The 13,826-nt window shown below is 35.5% G+C and overlaps 1 protein-coding gene across 1 annotated transcript in view; it reads right to left on the minus strand.

Annotated features, from left to right (window-relative positions):
• Positions 1-13,826, minus strand: part of LOC102029951 (zinc finger protein 850) — a 277,918-nt gene that overhangs the window by 105,228 nt on the left and 158,864 nt on the right. The window contains 3 exon segments of the mRNA XM_013522334.1: positions 5,414-5,974; positions 5,977-6,040; positions 6,042-6,210. Coding sequence (XP_013377788.1) covers positions 5,414-5,974; positions 5,977-6,040; positions 6,042-6,210 — 794 coding nt within the window.

Here is a 13,826-nt window from a genome sequence, read left to right on the forward strand (position 1 = left end):
AATTATTTTGTGGAATATCTTTCAAGTTTGATCCAGTTTTCTGTGATTATATTGAGGTTGTGTATTAATATCACAGAAGTGATATACTCATCAAGTTAAACAATGCTATGTTTCCCCCCAGCTTTAAGGTGTAACTGACAAGTATTATCTATATTTATAGTTTATCATGTGATGCAAAATTAATAAATCAATTTAATATGTCCATTACCTCACATCTATATGTGCGTTAAGGACATTCAAGGTGTAATTTCATAGCAGTTTTACAACATATTAACCAGTTACCATGGTGTACAACAAATCTCTGAACTCATTCATTGTAAGTGAAACTTTACACTCTTTAACTAGCTTCTCATTCTTCATAACCCAGTCCCTCCTAGTCACCATCCTGCTCTCTGCTATAAATTCAATGTTTTAATTCTGAGATTGTACAGAATGTTTCTATGCTTGCCTTACTTCATTTAACATCCTCCAAGTAAATCCATGTTATTACAAATGACAGGATTTCCTTCTTTTTTAAAGGCAGAATAATATTTCATTGCATATAATGTTTTTTATTTATCCAATAATGATAGACATTATGTTGATTCCACACCTTGGCTGTTGTGAATAAAGGTGGAATGAACATGGGATTGTGCATATCTCTTCAACACATTAATTTTGGGCATATACTGGAACATATGATAGTTCTATTTTTAGTGTTTTGAAGAACCACTCTTGGGGCTGGGGATTTAGCTCAGTGGCACAGCAGGTGCCCGGCAAGCACAAGGTTGTGAGTTCAATTCCCAGTACCGGAAAAAAACCAAAAAAAAAAAAAAAAGAAGAAGAAGAACCACTCTACTGTTTTTCATAATGGCTGTACTAATTTACATTCCCAACAGTGTACAAGGATTCTCTTTTCCCCAATTCTTGGCCAGCACTTATCTTCTGTCTCTTTTATAATAGCCATTATAACAATTGTGAGTTGATATTCATTGTGGTTTTGATTTTTCCATGATGATTAATGATAATGATTTTTCATTCACTAATTGGCCACTTGAGAAATGTCTGTTCTGGTCCTTTGCCTTTTTAAATACATATTGGCAGCACTGGGGATTGAATTCAGAGCCCTTTTCCCCTCTTTTTCTGTATGTTATTATGTCTTAGATGGGTAATCAACCTTGGTCACTTAGTTAAAGTACCAGATTTCTTCACTGTCACTTCTTTTTCCTTTGTAGTTAACCAATGTCTTGGGCAAGATACTTCGCAATTTCCAAAATGCCTGTTAGCAGGCTGTAACACCAGAGACTGTTTGACTAGTTCTGGCAGAGAATTCAGCCATCCCTAATAATTCCTGTGGTTAGCCAAGGGTGGTCAGATTTGGTTTACAATCCTAATTACCCCTAATCAGCCCTAAAACAAGGCATCATCTTCAAAAAAAACTGACAGTGAGAAACACTGAATTATGACATTTGTGGACACTGGTCTATAGCTTTATTAACTATAGCACTTAATCTCAATTGTCAGCATGACTGGAGTAAGAGACTTATAGACAGGTGATCAGATCATGGGGGCCTTTTACTCGCCAGTAGACTAATCTACGGATGTTCATAGCTGAATGTATTTTTAGGAGCTGGGGTCCAATTGAAGGTGGGTCACTAGGATGTGTCTCATTGGTGCTTTCCCCACACTTTTCTTCCCAGCTGTTACCAAGTGTGCAGGTTTGCTCCACTGTGCCCTTTTGCCATGATGTATGCTTCAATTTAGACTCATGACTATGGACTGAAACCTCTAAAACCATTAGCCAAAGAATTTTCTTCTTTATCTATGTTAGGTACTTTGTCCCAGCAAAAAAAGAGTAACTAATAGAGTGACCTGTTTTTTAGTTCTCTAGTGCTACTTAACTTTATCATAAACTTAGTAGCATAAAGCAACACACATTTTAAAACCACAATTTCTGAGTTGGGAGTGAAGGTTCGGCTTAACTGGGTCCTCATGTTCAGGATTTCACAAAGCTGCAGTCAAGATAGTGGCCAGAACAGTGGTTTCATCTGATTCTCATCTACGGGAGGGTCTCCTTCTAAGATCACATAGTTGTTGGAAGTATTTTTTTTTTTTTTTTGTGATGTGTTGGTCTGAAGGTCTCAACTTATTGCTGACTGTGGACCAGAGGTCACTCTCACTCAGTTCCTTGCCGTATGAGCCCTCTCCAATGCGTGGTTCACAGTGTAGCAACTTCCTTGAAATAAGTAATACGCTACTATTATAGAAGATACACTCTTATATAACATCATAATGGACGTGACATCTTGTTACCCTTGCTATATTCTATTAGAAACAAATGACATGTCTGAGTTAGGCTCAGGAAGAAATTACATATGGGTGTAATTTCCCTTTCCACAATAATCTGGTGGCAGAGATTATTGGAGACCAACTTAGCATCTGCCACCTGATGAGGAAACACTATTTGAAAGTAGAAATGAATAAGGAGATCAAGTATGTTAGAACAAAGATCTAAGTAAGTCACCTACGTGCTACTAGGCTTCATGAGAACAGATTACAAATGTTCTTCCTGGAATTTCTCCACTAAACAGAACTAATACATTGATTTATACATAAGAACATACTGAGTGCTTATAATGAACCAGACACTGTTTTAGATACTGGGGATGTGGTAGCAGATAGAAACTGTTCATTGTCAAGGTGCAAAAAATAAACAGGGCAAGGGGATAGGAAATAGGAGGGAAGTGAAATTTTAGGTACAGTAGCCAGGAAAGTCCTCAAAAGTGACCTCTGCTGATGGAAATGAGGGATCTAATAATGACACTATCTAGAAATAAGTATTCTTTCTCAGTTACAGCAAATGTAAATGTCCCAACAGAACTGCCTGCTGAATAACCAGGTATCCCAAAATTTAATTGAGTAGTAAACATTATCTCACAGTGTCTATGGTTAAAAAATTCAGGAAGCACCATTGGAGCCCACTTCACCTATTTCCCCTTCATCTTCCTGTGCCCAAATATTTCGTTTATACAGTCCATCTTTCCAGACTCTAGAATGCTGGAGCCCAAATGCCATCTTTGCTTGTGGTTGGAACATGCCTGCCATGGCTTATCTGTTTGCCTTCTTTCTTCCTCATTTTTCCCCGCCCTCCCACGATGGGGGTTGAATCTAGGGCCTTCAAACTGAGGTATATCCCCAGCCCTTGTATTTTTTTAAATTTTAAAATAGTCTAAGTTGCCCAGGCTGGGATTGAATTTGAAATCCTCCTCCTGCCTCAACCTCCCAAAGTACTGGGATTACTGCTGTGCACCTCTCTGGTTTCTCCCACCAAGAAGCAGAATCCAAGCTGTCCCATATGTCTTCTAAAACAAGTGGCTCTCAGTGTGCCCTACCATCTGCTAATAAGACAGATTACAGGGTAATACTGTCTTTCTTATAACCAGCACCATGTTGGTCGACAAGATACAGGCAGCTGTTTCCTGCATTAGTGATAGGTTTTGCACAACTGGTGAGTAGCACATCGCACATCACATTTACTGGTCTTTCTCATTTATGAATTCTCTGATGTGAACTATGATGTATACATTTTAAAAGTTTTTTCACAAACAATAACTATAAAAATACTGATGTTAATATTGGATAACATCCATTAGATTTACCATATATTAGAAACAGTCCCATTTTATATTTAATTCATTTAATCCTCACAACACATTAGTATATATTTATAAACACAAGTTATAACATGACATTGTTTTCTATAAGTATTTACATAGTTCTTACATATTTGTGTATGTATACATGTATATAAGTATATTAAAAGTTTAAAAGAAAAAATTGTTTTCAGAGTTGTCAGACAAACTGTCAGAGAATAAATTTCTACTGTTGTAAAAGAGAAGAATGAAAAGATATTAGTGATAATTTATAGGGAGAAAATATTCATTAGTTATTTCTGCATTGAAATTAATTTTTAAAGGAAAAAACAAAGAGCATTAAAGTTGCATTTAGAAGGCAACTTTCATATCTGAAAAGCTTCAGAGTCTACTGTACCATTTATCAGTAGTTACTTAACAAAATCATAGTTGAGCATACCAAAGAAAATTGACACAGTTAAAAATAATGATAAAGATCTACACTTACTAAAATAGTTATCATGGAATATTTTGGATTATGGTACAGCATGGATATTACATTTAAGTCTGGAAAAATTTCTTATAATAATTTTAAAGTAGTCATCTCTGGTCAGTAAGATTGAGATAATCTTTTTTTAATGTTCCCTTTTCTCTTTTTTTAAAGTAAGAAACAAGGGGAGAAAACAAGCTGCTCTCAAAAGCAATGTTATAATTTTGCCAAGGGTGAAAAGTGTATGAAAAAAAATCTATACAATACATGTTATAGTGCAAATTGGTGGAAGTATACATCTATAGGTCACCACAATAGAAAAAATGGCCCCCAAACCTAAGCTGAAATAAATATATCAAATAGATACCAGTAGGAAAAGAAGAAAGTACCAGATAAATAGTTCTGGGGTAGGATTTTTTTTTTAAAGAGATGGGAGGCTTAAATTTAGACCTCAAATTTACATTTTAAAATACATTTAATTATAAATTATAATAGGGCTGGGACTGTATAGGTCAGTGGTAGAGCAGCTGTTAGCATGCTTGAGGCCTTGGACTCAATCCACAGCACTGGGGGAAAAAAGCCTAGCTTGATGGTACAAGCTACCACAGAGGCAGAGGCAGCAGGACTGCAAGTTCAAGTTAAGCCTGGGCAATGCAATGAGACCCTGTTTGAAAAAAAAAAAAAAAAAAAAGGACTGGTGATATGCTTCAATAGTAGAGCACCCTGGCTTCAAGACCAAGTAGTAAAAAACAATAAACAGGCTATGTGTAAAAGTCTAAATACATTAGACAAAATAGTGTTAACATGATCATAACATGATGTTATGGGTTAAAATGTGTCTCTCAAAAAAGATAAAGTTATAACCTCTGGTGTCAATGAATGGGATTTTACATAGAAATAGGATGATCACAAATGTAATCAAGCTAAGATGAAATCATTAGTGTCCATATAAAAGAAGATACATAGAATGCAATGCAAAGATGAAGGAGAGGGAAATGCTGTATGTATAAGACAAGGGGTGCCAAGGATGGCTGGATTCTCCAGAAGTCAAGGGAAAGGCATGAAATAGATTATTTCTCAAGAGTTCTCATAAGGAACCAACCTGCCAACAACTTTGATTTCAGTTTTTTAGATTCCAAAACAGTGAGAAAATAAATTTCTGTTGTTTTAAGTTACCAAGTTGAACTTGTATTTCCTGGTTTGTTCCCATGATCTGTTTATTAAAATATGAAAATTAGTAACAAAAGGGCCTTATTTTCTATCATCTATCCAATATGAATTCCTTCATGGCAAATGAGGTCTGAGCGACTACCAAAGGCCTTTCCACATTCCTTACAGTCATAAGGTTTCTCACCCTTGTGAATTCTCTGATGTCGAGTAAGGTTTGAGTCTTTATTAAAGGCCTTCCCACGTTCATTACATTCATATGCCTTTTCATCTGTATGAATTCTCTGATGTTGAATAAGTTCTGAGCTCTGAATAAAAGCCTTCCCACACTCTTTACATTTATAGAATTTCTCACCAGCATGAATTCTGTGATGGTTAGTAAATGTTGAGGCACTACTGAAAGCCTTCCCACATTCCTTACATTCATAAGGTTTTTCACCAGTATGCATTCTGTGATGCTGAATAAGTCTTGAGTGTTGTGTAAAAGCTTTCCCACATTCTTTACATTCATAAGGCTTGTCACCAGTATGAATTCTGAGATGCGGAAAAAGTTGTGAACTTTTAGTAAAGGCTTTTCCACATACTTTACATTCATGTGGTTTCTCACCAGTATGAATTCTCTGATGATCCTTAAGGTTTGAGCAAAAATTAAAAGCTTTTCCACATTCTTTACATTCATAGGGTTTCTCACCAGTGTGAATCCTCGGTGTTGAGAAAAATATGAACTACAACTAAAAGCCTTGCCACATTCCCTACATTCATATGTTTTTTTCACCAGTATGAATCCTCTGATGTTGAGTAACAAGTGAATCACTACTAAAGGATTTCCCACACTCCTTACATTCATAGGGTTTTTCACCAGAATGAATTGTCTGATGTTGAATAAATTGTGAGTTCTGATCAAAGGTCATCCCACATATCTTACATTCACAAGGTTTCTCTTCATTAATAGTTTTTTGATGTGGAGTAAGAAATGTAGGCTGAATAAAGGTAGGCATGTCTTCAGACATAAGTATTACTTAATTGAAATGTCTCTTCTTTAGAGATAATATTTTGGTTTCACACACTGATTCCATATCTGAAAGAAAATATTCATTTTTTACTATTCTGGACAAGTTACATTTCTAAAAAAGAAATGGGAGGATTAAACTTAATATCTGGGAAAGGACATGCTTTTATATGTCTCAAATATGGTTAAGCAATTTGTAAAACTGGCAAGAAAAGCACAGACATTCAGGAGAGATAATAAAAGCTGAGGAGATGGTCAGGAAAGTAGATGAACTCTGACTGTCAAATTTTGGTGTGGGCTAGAGTCATTTTAAATAGAGAATACACACTGCTTAGCCCATCTATATTATATAGAGATTCTAAGCATATAGAATCTATGTAGAAACATATGCACACACACACAGAGCATCATACTCTATGTTTTGTAATTTGTGGATAATTGTTAGACCTATATTAAAGAACTGTTGAGAAGAGTGTGTTGAAATGTATAAATGATTCTGTGCAAAGGTGTCAAGTGCAGTGACTCTGCAAAGGTGTACGGTTGGCAAATTCACATTTGGGAAACAGTTTTTGCAGTAAGTCTTAAGATGCTGAATAAAAACTGAGGAATGGTAGGTAAACCTCTTCTGTGTATAAAACATGACATGAATTGGGAATCCTCTGAAAATAATTTCTCTTGAATTTAGTAAGGCTGACCTTAAAAAAGAATGACAATGACTAGGAAGGAAAACTTTGACACAGAAGAAAGATAGGATGAAATACACTGTGAGAAAAGAGGAACTCTATGTCAACAAAGAAACCCTAGTTTTATTTTTTAAGGCAACTGCTTAAGCTCTGAGCCTTCTATATCTTGAATGTTAAAATGAGGATGATAACTAACTCATGATTACTACAAAGAGAATGAATATCATGTAAATAATCTGGTTAAAAATGAAGCACTCAGTATATATTGTTATGAAAGAATGTCATAGCAAAAATAGGGGTAATTCAGCAAATGAAATAGTTTACAAACATCAAAATAAAACCAGGTAGACCATCTCAAGACAAATACATGATCCTTTTCCTCCTATGTCTGATGACCATTGGCCAATTTAGGTGAATTCATAAAAATTTCTTGCAACTGTCCCAATACTTGTACTCCAGATGAGCATCAACTCTTTCTTAGACAACTACATAAATCTAATGGTTTTCCCAATATGCTCCAGCACCCTCTAATTTATTGAGCACCTGAAGTGATACTTGGTCTAGCCTGGTGATACCTAAAATGTAAACTACTTGGTAATTATCAGTAAGATCCTGCTGATATGGATCCTGCTTTTCTCTCTAGCTGTGGCTGATATGTCACTTCTACTTGCTCAGGAAGCTCTATCTTTCAAGCATGTCCAGTTCTCCCTGTCCCTTAGGGCCTTCTCACAAGGCTTTTTTCCTTGCTGGTATACCACACACTTGAAATCATTGTGGGCCCTGTTAATTGCTACTCATCATTTAGGCCTTAGCTCAAAACATATCTCTAGTGAGACCATATCTGACCTTTAGTCTAAATTATAGTGTCTCTGACATTTGACCTTAGGTCCTTCTGATTTTTCTTTAACAACAGTTATTTGTAATGTTATATACATCTGCAGAGGTACAATAAGATCAAGACTATTTGATTCTCCAGTGGATACTCAGCTTTTTGCAAAGTACCTAAAACATACAAGTTCAATACTGTACTGAATTACTGAGGCACTAAATGAATTTTTAGATGTACTGTTTTCAAAAATAAAATTTAAAAACATATATACTCAACTCTTACTGTTTACAGTAATTATGTTCTGTAAATTTGCCAGAAATACTGAGCTATTAAATACTGAACTACTGCTTTCATCAATTGAATACATAATATATAATCTTGTTTTACACTTCTATATAAAAACACTTGATATTGATTGATTACTATTCAGTGTAAAGACAATAGCACTATAATTTATATGTGAACAAATCTCTAACATGTACATTCTCCATAAGGCATATCACAGTCTTCTTGTGCTTAGAAACACTAACTAACACTTAGTACTATGCTTAGGGCCATTTCATTTGTGTTTGTGGTGCTGGGATTTGAACATGGCCTCACACATGCTAAACAGGTACTCTGCCACAGAAATAAACTCAAAGTCTCTCCGTGGTACATTTTAAACAGTGAAATCACCAAGAGAAAGCACAAAAATGTGATCCCAATACTGTGAAACAAGCAAACAGAGGCCAAAAAAAAAAAAGAAGAAGAAATGTGGCAAATGTGATACTAAACAAAGTAAAAACAGATATTTTTTAACACTATGAGAGGTAAAATAAGGCAGAGCAACACCCTGTTTGATCTCAACTGGGAAAGTGTGCAGTGGCAGACTCAATTTTTTCCCCCTTCTATATATAACCAGGGAAGCTATTTGAGCACTGATTTTGGGAGTACAAATAAATTTTAGGAAGTTGGTGTATTTGCACATATAGATTCTCAATAAAGAGAGACTATATTTTTAATAAAATGAGGCATAATTTCTGTTGAAATGGCAGCCTCTCTCTATATATACCTATGTATCATACATACATATGAGTTCACCATTACTTGTTCGTGAATCCATAGTCAAAACTGCCAGGACAAAGATACTGAAAGAGGTAGGAGCAATAAAACAGAAGATGGAAAGCCAATTAGTAAGCAATAAGTGACTCTGCAGACCAGGGAATCAAAATTGGAACCTAAGCAGATAAATTCTACAGAAATGACTCATGGTGAAAATATGTAAAAGTAAAGTACTCAAAACACCAGATATTTCTAATAATGAGGTGAATAAGAAATACTAAAAGATGGAGAATGAATTCAAAGGTTTTATTAGGTCGCCTCCATATTCGACATAGAAAGATGATTAATTTCTCTATACCTAGAGAATTAAAATTATAGAAAAATGGAACAAGATAGAATTTGAATTCAGAATATCCCATAAAGTTGTAAGCATGATTACTGAACCGAGAACAAAGGATTAACATAAAATACACCTACTTGTGATACAGTAAAGAACATATCTGCCCTTTGACCTTAGTTCTTGGCACAGACCTTCAATAACCCTTGGAATTTCCTGATAAAAATGATTTTCAAGCCAAGCATGGTGGCCCACACTTATAATTCCAGCACTTAGGAGGCTGAGACAGGAGGATCACTGCGAGTTCCAAACCAGCCTGGGCTGCAAAATGAGTCCAAGGCCAGCCTGAACTGCATAGCAAAACCCTGTCTCAAAAACATATTTAAAAAAGGCTTTCATTATTCAAAATGAATTTTGGCCATACTTGAGATTATGTTAATGAGATGATTCATGGTGTGTTCATAGATAATTTCAAGGGAGAAGATGCTGAAAAATACTAGGTCTGTGATTAGACAGTTTGGACTTTCAGCCCCAAACCCTGACCTCCAAAGAGAAGAGACAGATTGAAGACTGAGTTAAACCATGAGGTCACAAAGCTAATGAATCATATCTATATAATGAAACTTTTAAAACTCAAGGTGATGATTGTGAGAAGTTTCCCAGTTGATAAACATATCAATAGAAAAGGAGGAGTGATATACCTGACACCATGCGGACAGAATTTTCTGTGCTTACGGTCCTTGCCATGTGTACCCTGACCTGGTGGTTCATTTATATTTTTATATAAGACAGTAATAATAAGAATACTGCTGCCATGAGTTCGGGAATTATTCTAACAAATTATAAAGGTGTTCTGATTTGCTAAGGATATTCTATTTCTGACAATTTCTTTTTTAACTGTGGTGTTTGGGATCAAACCCAGGGCCTTGAATATGCTATGTATATGCCCCACACTGAGCTACATTCCCAGTCCAAGAATGTTCTATTTATATCTCAAGTGCTGGTTACAGAGATGAATTTGCTTCACACAACTCATGATGCTCCATAATTATGTCGTTTTCTGTACTATACTTAAATTTTTCAAAAAGTAAAATAGTTTTTTACTTTTTAAATTAAAGAATAAATTATAAAATCATGGAAAAGCTGGTTAAAGCAACTGAATAATTGGAAAGTATTAATGTATAAAGTATTAATAATTGGAAATATGAAATGTAAACTAGTACAGGGAAAGAAAAAAACATACATTTATATACATATATTTCTTAGGGAAAGAATACCTTCTGTTATATAATTCTAAATACAGCATATACTGAGAAGGAATGACATCTAAAATATAAGTAGAATAATTGCTTTGGAAATAGAAGCATTTACTGTGTTGCACTAGAATAAAGTGTAGGAGGGGGAAAACATGATAGCTCATATGGAAGAGGCCTTGGGCATTTGAGGGGAGGGTCTTGAGAGCCTTATAGCATCTCTGAGGTAATATATTCTCATGACCCTACCCCTGCCCTATAATTTCTCACTTACTTAAACACAGGCATCTACTCAGCTCTGTGTCCACTATCCAGGGCTCTTTTCTTTGTTCCAATAATGAGATCACAGCTGGATTAGAACTGGAAAATCCTGCACACAAGAAAAGACATGGGAATTGTTATACTGTAGGTATTCCAGAAATTAGATCTAGGTCCTTAGTGATCAAGGAAGAGATGCTACTACAGGAATGACCAGAGAAAGATAGAAAAGATCAAGCTTCAGCTGCAGCCTACTGGAGTTGCCCATTCCCAGCTCTTCCATTCCATTTCAAATCAAACCATTCCCGGGGGAACAGGGAGTAGAAATTCACGGGCTCCTTCAAGTGAATAATTCACAATGGAAAAAGGAGACATTTTTAAGGGCAACCTCTGAATTTTGGAGGGTAGCTATCCTTACCCATTGAAACCAGGTTGCTGAAATTCTCCAACATCACTTCCCTGTATAGTTTCATCTGATCAGAGTCCAGACATTCTCATTCATCTGGACAGAAGTGTATGGACACATCCCTGAATATCACTGGCCTCTGAAAAAGTAAACATGCTCGTACAATGGAAGGAGAGATGTTTTAGAGGAAATAGAAGGCTCTGCAAGCAAGTATACAGTAACCAAATAAAAGGGGCTGGTATCATATTATTAGAAGACATCTCTTGTGTACCAGGTATATGTTTTGGATCAATAAATAGCCTGAACTTTTCCAATTATATGAAACAGAAAACATCTGGCTCAATGAGCACGTTTCTTCCCCTTTCCCTTTTTTGCTTTAAACCCCAGCAGAGGGAAATGAATATCTTATATAATATATTTTACAGTAATATTTCAGAGTATCAGGAAAAAGAACTTTCTAAAACCTTCTAGAAGACAACCACAAAAAAAGTTTTCAGGAACTAGAATGGCAGTAAGAATTCTTTTTATTTAAGAGAAAAAAACCCAAAATTTCAAAATAAGATAATAGGAGGGTAACAATTGTTAACACTTACATATTGTTACCTTTAAATTAGTTACTCAGAGTATAAGATTTTAATTTTGTACTTTTCCAAACAATATTAGCACAAACCTTTTCTATGAACTAGGAGAAATTAATAGTATATCTTTCTTGTATTTTGTTTTATTCCCTTTTTCCTTCCTTCCTTTCCCCCATCTTAGTTCTACCTTTTAATTAGTTACTCAGAGTATAAGATTTTAATTTTGTACTTTTCCAAACAATATTAGCACAAACCTTTCTTTTCAATGAACTGAGAGAAACTAGCTATATAAATACCTTAACTATCCTGTGTATAAATATATATTTTTTTGTTTTTCCCTTTCTTCTTTTCCCCATTCCCCCATCCCAGTTTCTCTTTCTTTTTGAACAGTTTCTTCCCATTTTGCAATATCTATTGTACATTTTGGATCTTATTTACTCCTTCAGCTTCTCACACTACAGAGAAAAAACAATGCTTGCAGAAGTGTACCTGGTTTATTTCACCTATAAGTATGGTCTCAAGTTGCATCCATTTACCTATAAAACTCTCAAGTTTATCCTTCTTCGTGGCTGAGTAGTACTCCATAGTATAAAAAGACCACATCTTTTTTATCCACTACTGCGTTGATGGGCATTGGGTTGTTTCCAAGGTCTAGCCATTACAAACTGTGTTGCTATAAATATGGATGTTCATATAACACTATGGTATAATGTTTTTAATTCTTCTGGGAAGATAGCCAGAAGGGGAATAGCTAGGACAAACGGGACCTCCAATCCTAGTTTCTTGGAGGAATAAGCACACTGATTTCCACAGTGGTTGCACCTGTCTATACTCCCACCAACAGTGGAGAAGGATTCCTTTCCCCCCACAGCCCCACCAGCATTTGTTATTGATTGATTTCTTGATAATAACCATTCTTTCTGGGGTAAGATGGAATCTCAGTGATGTTTTACTTTGCATCTCTTGAATGACCAGTGATGTTGAACATTTTTTCATATATTTATTTGCTGTTTGTATTCCTTCATCTGAGAAGTGTGTATTCATCTCAGGTGCCCATTATTGGATTGGGTCTCTAAATTTGGGAAGTCTGATTTTTTTTTTTATAGATCTTTATATGTTCTCAATAGTAATCCTTTGTCTGAGGAACAGCTGGCAAACATTTTTCCCACATTGTAGGTTGTCTGTTCACTCTTGGTGGTTTCTATTACTGTGCAAAAACTTTTTAGAAGGGGCTGGGGATTTAGCTCAGCGGCAAAGCGCCTGCCTGGCAAGCACAAGGTCGTGAGTTCGGTTCCCGGTACCGGAGAAAAACCAAAAAAGAAAAAAAACTTTTTAGAAAGATGAGAGCCCAGTTGTTGATTCTTTGTGATGGTTCTTGTGCAATCAAGGCTTTATTCATAGTCTTTGCCTACACCCATATCTTCAAGAGTTTTATCTATTCTATCAGCCAACAGATTTAATGTTTCTGTTTTAATATTTAGATCTTTAATCCATTTTGAATTTATTTTAATGCATGGTGAAAGATATGGGTCCAATTTTAATGTTTGGCATGTGCAGAGCCAGCTTTTCCAGCACAATTTATTAAAGAGGCTATTTTTCTTTCAGTGAATGTTTTTGGCACCTTTGTCAAAAAGAAGGTGGCTGAGTATGTCTGGGATTGTTTCTGCATCTTTTAGTCTGTTCCATTGATCTTCAGATGTGTTTTTTTGCCAGTATGATGCTGTTTTTTATTATAGTATTTTTATATTATAATTTCAAGTCAGGGATTGTGATGCCCCCTGCCTTGCCTTTGTTGCCCAGAATTGCCTTCACTATTCTAGGTCTCTTCTGTTTCCCAATCAATTTTAGGATTGTTTTCTCTAATTCTGTGAGATATGCTATTGGAATGTTCACTGGAATTGCATTAAATCTGTATAACAGTTTTGGAAGGATGGGCATTTTCACCATATTGGTTCTGCCTACCAAAAAGCAAGGGATATCTTTCTATTTTCTGATATCCTCTTCAATCTCCCTTTTCAGAGTACTGTAGTTTTCAATGTAGAAGTCTTTTACATCCTTCATTAGATTGATTCCTGGGTATATAATTTTCTTAGGTGCTATTGTGAAAGGTGTTGTTTCCCTAATATCTGTCTTAGTGAGTTTGTTATTTGTGTACAGGCAGCAT

This window comes from Chinchilla lanigera, unplaced genomic scaffold, assembly GCF_000276665.1.
Source record: "Chinchilla lanigera isolate Chin_1 unplaced genomic scaffold, ChiLan1.0 scaffold00067, whole genome shotgun sequence".
Lineage (NCBI taxonomy): Eukaryota > Metazoa > Chordata > Mammalia > Rodentia > Chinchillidae > Chinchilla > Chinchilla lanigera.